Source organism: Paramormyrops kingsleyae, chromosome 8 (assembly GCF_048594095.1).
Source record: "Paramormyrops kingsleyae isolate MSU_618 chromosome 8, PKINGS_0.4, whole genome shotgun sequence".
Lineage (NCBI taxonomy): Eukaryota > Metazoa > Chordata > Actinopteri > Osteoglossiformes > Mormyridae > Paramormyrops > Paramormyrops kingsleyae.
This window is the reverse complement of record NC_132804.1, coordinates 16694973-16702425: the sequence shown is the minus strand read 5'-3', so window position 1 is coordinate 16702425 and position 7453 is coordinate 16694973. Positions and strand designations below refer to the sequence as shown.

The window sequence follows — 7453 nt, the reverse complement described above, 5'->3', positions numbered from 1 at the left end:
ATGGGACAAACCCTAATCCTAACTGTGACACCCTTAACCCCGACCCAGCCCTAACCTTAACCATTAGTGACTAAACACAATACAAGACTTTTGGCATGTTTAGTTTTTGATTGCAGTCACAGATTTTTATAAAATTGAAGCTATCCTTGTGGGGACAGGAAAAATGTCCCCACAAGGTAAAATGTTACAGGTTTTTATCACATTGTGAGGACATTTGGTCTGCAGAGTGTAATATACATGACCCATACACACACACAATCATGCAGTCGCATGGTGGTGTGCAGCTCTGTGTGTTAGCAGTCTGCGTATGTTTCTGGTACGTGGCTGGTTCAAATCCCATAATCATTATGGGCTCAAGCACAAAGGCCTTAACTCCACAAAGTGGCCCAGTCCCTGTCCTCTGAGCCCAGGCTCTGACCCGAATGTGTCTCATAGGCCAGTGAAACGGAACGTGGAACATCAAAGGATCCCTATATACTTGTATGAATCGGGAATGAAGTATCATTATTCATGATCTGTAGGGAATTTAATGACACACATGACTGCATGTCTTTGGATTACAATAGCAAACCCGAACACCAATGGGAGAACATGCAGACTCCACACACACAGAGTGAGGGAAGCACTCAAAGCCCCAACTCCGGAGGTGAGAAACAGCTGGTAAAAGTCACTGATTACATTTAATCACTTATTTACTATTGAAATAGCGGCAGTATTAGCTTCCTAATGGACTTCAATCCGCATCATACTGTATCTCTAAAACCGTTTGCCGGAAACACAGTTTACTCAGCGGAATGTTGGCTGGTTCCCTTATGTTCTTCTGCCATGGCTTTCAGTTTAATGCGTCTGTGAGCGTGTGGGTCAGGCTCCTATCTGCTAATCTGGCCTGCAGTCTTCATATTCATAAAATATATTAGGCCTGATATATCGTTTTAAAACAATATTTTTACGGCTAGTCGTTCATTCCCATGAATCAGGTTTCGGTGAATTTACAGGAGATTGAACCTTAAGATAAAACTTTGGTTATAATGTGTGCATTTCCGGAGAGGTTTAAAATACCCGGTCTAAATATCGCTGGCATTCAGTCAGGTGTGCGAGCAAACCGCAGAGGCACAGAACTAATAGTGTTTTTAAAAATAACGCCTCTTTTCCATACACAGAATGTTGATGCAGTGTTCAGATATGTTGACCTGCTAATTGATCTCAACGTTATACCAGTGTTGATGTGAACAACCAACCACACGTGCTGCAGAAGCTGCAAAGAAGATCCCATTCAGGTGAATAATAAAAAAAACATAGAAGGACTTTTGCAATGTTTATTTCTTTGTTTTTAAATCATCAAGACTGAATCCTTAGATGTATTCGTCTTTATACTATGCACAATCTAGATTTACTTATTACCAACAACGTTGTCTTTGATACCAATATTCATTCCTTTTAAAATACATTTACAGTGTTTTTTTTTAAGGAAATGGTTCATTTATTGCAAGAAAGGAGAACTCCCCAGAAGTGTCAGTATTGCTACAGCTGGGCAAAAGCCCATTTCCTCTGCATTTCAAAACCGCTGCTTTGCTGTGTCCGGTGACCTCAGCCTTGCCTGAGGACAAGTACCTCTCTGGATTTTGGGGATGGGGGGGGGGGGGGTACTATCCTGATAGGCTTTCTGCATTCTACCTGGGGGGAGGGGGATCCTGAAAGACTAAGTAAGGCTTACACATTAGCTACACATTAGTTAAAGCAAAAAGTGCTTCAAAACGATGCGATTTGTTTATTTCTACAATTCGGCACGCTGCTTTCCGTACCTAGTGAGTCTGACACTGTCCCTGGCCCTTCAGTCTAATAACAGGATGGTCTGAGGTAACATGCAGGTTTCAAAACAATGGGTCTCTGATTTCCAAATCCTGCATCAATACCTCCATGACAAATCTGGAAGGGACTCCACTGCCACAGAAATGACTTACAGTACAGGATGTCAGCAAGAATGTGACTACGCAAAAGCTTGTTTAACTGCTGGATTGCTTAACCCACACAGGTCTGGTTTGGGGCTCCTGTACCAGGATTCGTTCCTTCTGGTTGCCGATGGTAACCTGAGGTCCTCACTGGCGGGCGTCTCGTCATATGCCTGTGGATCAGTCCTGTCTGCTTTTGAGCGGATGTGTTGGTATCAGTATTTAGCCATGAAATTAGTGCATAATCAACATGTCTAAGTTGGAACATGTTTCTCTGGGTGAATCTCAATATGCATACTTGACTATACTTGTGTTCAGAGGATGGTAAAAATCCCCGGATGTTGTTCTTGCTCCGCCCCGAATATCAAGGATACATTGGTTGCATCCTCGCCTAGGGAAACCAATCCCATGATTCACTGTGTCCCAAGTTTGTTCTTGGAAGGAAAGTTAGCATGACCTTGCCAAGACTACAAGTACGACCTTCGTATTCTTGGTACCGGCATCACTTCTGTTTATTTTTCTTTCTTCATCTATGGTGTCTAATATGTGACACTTCACACTACAACCTGAACTCACAGAACAGAGCAGATCCACGTGCCCATGATGCAGTGGATTACCTTCTCTGGGGGCCCTAGGCTTACATGGCCCCCCAAAAGTGGGCCACTGGAACTATTTTTTTGGAGCCGAAAAAGAACAAGAAAGAAAAATAAATGATGCAAGTAAGTGCAGACAGTTTTCTCTCTTCAAAAACAAGAAACGGCAAACGGCAAACCCTACAGGTTGTACGAGTCGGCTCATTATTACGTCATACGTGGCAAGAGAGGCCACAGCTTAGTGCTTCTCAGCACCCCCCCTCCCCACCCCAAAGACTGCTATGCCCACTGCCATTGAGAAGACCCCACAAGGCAGGCCTGTTTCCAGCCACACCCAAAGGAACACCATGTGACCGACCCTACATGTAACTAAGACAACCAAGAGCAACATTTCTATGTCAACAGTGATGGGTTGACAAGGTCATCCGTCTACTCTGTTTTTTTGTCCCGTCTTTTCAGCAGTTTTCCGGCACAAGCCATACCAACCCCCCTAGAAAAATAAGCTTTTTTCCCGCTTTCATTACAACAGTATTGTGTGATAACAAGGCCAAATGAATAAAAATGACCATAACAACACAGACCCTGTCATTAATAGGATAAAAATAGATGCATGGCTTTTGATTCAACATAGGAAGTCAAAGTGACATTGTGGAAGAATTGGGAGCCCTCTCTGCGGCCTTATCCTTGGGTCCCATTCTGTCTGTCTCTGCCTGTTTCTCCTCATCACCAGCAGGGGTCCCCAGAGGACAGGATGGGAGGTCGGGTCCTCCGCAGGGGGAGACCTTCTCACGACGAAGCGAAAGCAGTGCCCTAGAGCCACAGTGTCACCAAGCCCCCCCCAGAGGAAAATCTCCTGTACGGGGGGCCTGATACGCGGGATGCCTGACTGCACGCCATGACGTGGGCTGGGGGGTGTCGGAGTCCTCAGCGGCCAGCCACTCGTGGGGAATCATCCCAAAAAACGAGTGGCCAGACCCCAGTGGCCAGACCCCAGTCCCACCAACCATCCTATGTGGTGCAGCTGACAATCAGCCGCGTTTTCACCCAGACTTTGGTTTCACCACTAACGCTTAAACACCTATTTGTTGTTCCGACAAGCCGATAGTTGCCATAGATATATGTTGGTTAATGGTTTCATTTGCTGACCTCAGGTTCTCCTTTGTTTCCACTTTGTTCTGCCTCCCACACCCCCCCAGCTCCGCTGCTCCCCCCTTGGGATGGGTCCACGGTCACACCGATTCAGCAGTGGAGTGCCGTGACCCTGTCACGTGTCAAAGGCCGGGGGCTACTCACTGTCTACTGGGCATGAATGGGTTACAGCCAAGATCACTGAAAGCAGCTACCTCATACCTAAGGATCATTTGGACGAACGGGGTGACAACACGCAAGAGCAGAGAGACCGTAAGTGGGGGCTCGAGAGACCATAAGTGGGGGCTCGTGCCGCGCCGCTGTGTGACAGGGGAGCCACAGCAGGGAGATTGTACAAGGATGGGGTATCTAGGGGGTATCTGAGACACTTTTACCATCCAGAGTCCGTGAGAGTGCCTGGAGGTCTGGGGACAGGGGAGCAGGGGGGCGGGGAGGGTCTCTCCTCTGGGACAGTTCCTTCCTTTTCTATCCCTGCACTTTTCTGGATGATTTTGATTTCTTTGCTGATTATTATTATTATCATTGTTATTATTATTACTATTATTATTCTTTAATATGGTGTATTTCCTCACAGTGTGCTTTCAGAAGTGCCGTTCCTGACTGACCGAAGCTGAGTTGTGGAGTCAGTAAGGAGAAAAGAGGACGGGTCCATGGGAGGTGCGGATGGGCCCTGGAGCGGGTCTCAGAAGGGCGTGTGCGAGGGGCGGGGCCTGCAGCAGGTGATGATGCGCTGGGGGGCCGGCGGCGCGGAGAGCCAGCTGATTGGAGGAGGCTGCCGCAGCCATTGCCGCAGCGACGGCCAGGGGCGAGGGCAGGAGGCTGGCGCCCAGAGCTTTGGGGAGGTCCTTGGTGAAGGACAGGGCGGGCTGGGAGACATGGGAAGAGTAGAATGAAGACATGGAGCGAAGGTCTGGCCAAAGACTGCTGTCCCTGCACACTTTCACAGCACTGTCGGTCAGCAGGGGGCACTGTTCTCACCGTGAGGTCTGTGGCCCGGTGCTTCTTGTAACGGCTGAGCAGGGGGTTGGGTTTGCCGGCGACGCCGTCCCGGTGCCGTCGGCTCGATATGTGCTGCGGAGAGGCAGACGCGTCACCATCCGCGGTGAGGGACACGGAACCGGGGCCTCGAGTTCAGAGGGTCGGCCTCTGGGCCGCTCACCTGTTTCAGCTGCAGCTCCGAGTTGACCCGCACGTTGCAGATCTCACAGTGGAAGGTGCGTTCCTGAGTGTTGGGGTCCAGGGGTCCCCCTCCCTGCTCTGTGCTGGGTCTGGGGCCCAGGCGGGGGTATGCCTTGATAGGGCCTAGTCCACTGCGAGCCTCCAATATGGTTTTGTGTTTGGTACCTGTAACGCAAAGCAGGATGGGATTTAGTATCCCTGATATCACAGTTTGCCATTAATTTTTATTCTCATATTAGAATACAGGGAAATACAAACATGCTAGTTTTGGTGGGTGCAATGCTCAGTAATGACCACTAGGAGGTAGCAAAGCATAAAGTAGTAAGCACATGGCACATAACCACACTCTGGTTAAGCTGATATGTTATTTAATTTCGCATGGGTTGCACAAGCAACCCTTTAGTAATTTTAGCATGAAATTAGAAGACATCTATTACATCATCCCTTCCCTTCCCATACTTGGCTGCTTTATGTCAAGTTCAGTCCGCCGAGGTTAATGGCATCAATTTAGCGGCTTGCTCTGTGCATGACAGCGTACGGCGTTAAGCAAACAGCTTCATGGCGTGAAGATGCTTAAAAAATAGAAGTGCCGTGATCTGTTCTCAATTTAAATTCCATTCCTGTTTCTTTTGCCGATATGGGCAGTAGGGTTTTGGGGGCACAACCTCTGAAGCTCGGTAAGGTGCCTGTGACCCCCCCCGACACCCCACCACACCACGCAGCCCTCCCCTCTCCTGCTTGACACCCCCAATCCCCTCCCATTCTCATTTCTTCCCTGCTGCCTCTGGCTTTTGCAAAATACATAATTTCATGCTCTTGTTTTTGAAGGGCTCGTTTGTTTTGCTTTGTAGGGGAGGGGGAAAAAAGCCCTGAAATCAGTTGGAGCCCAGAGTTGCCTGGAACCTTCCAGGGAAGAGTGCCAATTAACAATGACTGGCAGCCAGCTCTTACAAATGACCTCTGTGAATGTGTGTGCGATGCGCGCACGTGTGTGCACGAGCCTAGTGTGAAGGAAAGCACAGGCAAATCTGACATCTACACATGCGTGTGAGCATTAGAGAGCAGGAGTTATGCATTCATTTGTGTGCATGTAATGGTCTAGGCAGCTTGTTATACAGCATCACAGCGCCTATTGGCATTTTCATACAAACAGCCCCTCCCCTTAATGGTTTAAAGTATCAAAGCTGTAGAAATGTTTTTGGATTGTTTTTGTTACACTGAGCATTGCTGGTAGCCTGGCAACACGCCCACGGAGAGGGACATTCACGTCAAGCCTCCAGGTGGCGCCCTGGCCCCTGCCGCTCCTGACATTCCTCCGCTTAATAGCCGCTTTCCTTGAGCGGGGTTACATCACAGGACACGCATGTGCTCACACTGAGCAACATGCTATGGGCAATAGAACTAACTATGTTTTGGGACTGCAGGAAGAAACCCACGCAGCTCCGGGACAGATGATGCAAACTCCACACACACAGAGCAAAAAGGTGGGATTTGAACCCCTGACCCGGCACTGTCTTAAAAAAGAAAGCCCGTTTACAGAAAGGGCTGCGTTTCCTGTGCCAATGGATCAAATGATATCTGAGTCAAAGGCATCATAGGTGTAAATAATTGACATCCCTATTGAGGGTCACAGAAGGTTTCCTGTTTGCCACTGTCACCATTCATTGTCATTGGGGAGGGGGGATGTTGTGTTTTCACGTGAGTGCATTTCACTGATTTCATCCCGTGCGCTGTAAAAAATTAATGAGTGCATCTTTTTCCGTCATGAGCACCGCGCGCTGTCGCGACTCCAGCCTTGCCCAGCCACAACATTCCCTGAACATCAGCTCAGTGACATGGGCTAGCAAGGTAAGCCAAACACCAGCCACATCTGACCCGCTTGTCGCAAGGGCTGCTGGGAAATGTAGTCTATACCTTTATTGTGCGCCTCCAACTGGGACAGTGAATTGACGGCCACTTTGCACAGTGAACAATACAGCAGCTTCTTGGCCTTGTCCTCTTCTGACTCGGGCGGGCTGGGAGCCGGGGAAGGGGCTCCTAGGAGCCCCGGCTGGGGCTGATCTGCGCGGGCGATGCCGCAGCCTGGGGTGGAAGATGAAGAGGAGGCGGGGAGAAGAGGGGCGGTGGGAGGGGCCTGCAGGTGGCAGGAGGACAGGGAGGGAGCATCTGGTGTCAGAGGCGAAGTGAGTTGGGGGGTTGCTGGAGTTAATGGGGGGAGGGGCAGAGCCTCATCTGCAAGAAAGAAGGAGAAGATGATGGTAAATACACCGAAATACGGTCCTCATTATCCCCCATTACAGCTTCCGTTTGAACCCCCTTTCCGATCCTGAAAACACTGTGAAATGCAGCGAACAGAAGCGAGTGGTTCAAGTGGACACCATCAAAGTGCACTTCTCCTCACTCCGCTGAGGATACAGGAAGTGACATCATCCGTTTGAACAGCTGCGTATCACTTCCCTCCCCCCCCCCCGTATCCAAGAGACTTCAGTTGGTGTCTTTTTTTTTAGCATGGAAACGAGAAGCAAAATGGGTGGCTGTTAGTAAAACGTGGGCAATAAGCTCCTGCCCCAGCTTGAATCCTAG

General features: G+C 49.1%; 1 protein-coding gene across 8 annotated transcripts in view; it reads right to left on the bottom strand.

The window, feature by feature from the left end:
• Positions 1-1302: 1302 nt before the first annotated feature.
• Positions 1303-7453, bottom strand: part of LOC111854936 (zinc finger protein 385A-like) — a 55177-nt gene continuing 49026 nt past the window's right edge. For all 8 annotated transcript variants that reach the window (XM_023833447.2, XM_023833475.2, XM_023833438.2 and 5 more), the window contains 4 exons: positions 6785-7102; positions 4851-5035; positions 4670-4762; positions 1303-4557 (listed from right to left, as the gene is read on the bottom strand). In XM_023833447.2, coding sequence (XP_023689215.1) covers positions 4315-4557; positions 4670-4762; positions 4851-5035; positions 6785-7102 — 839 coding nt within the window. In that variant the 3' untranslated portion in view covers positions 1303-4314. The remainder of the gene's footprint in view (positions 4558-4669; positions 4763-4850; positions 5036-6784; positions 7103-7453) is intronic.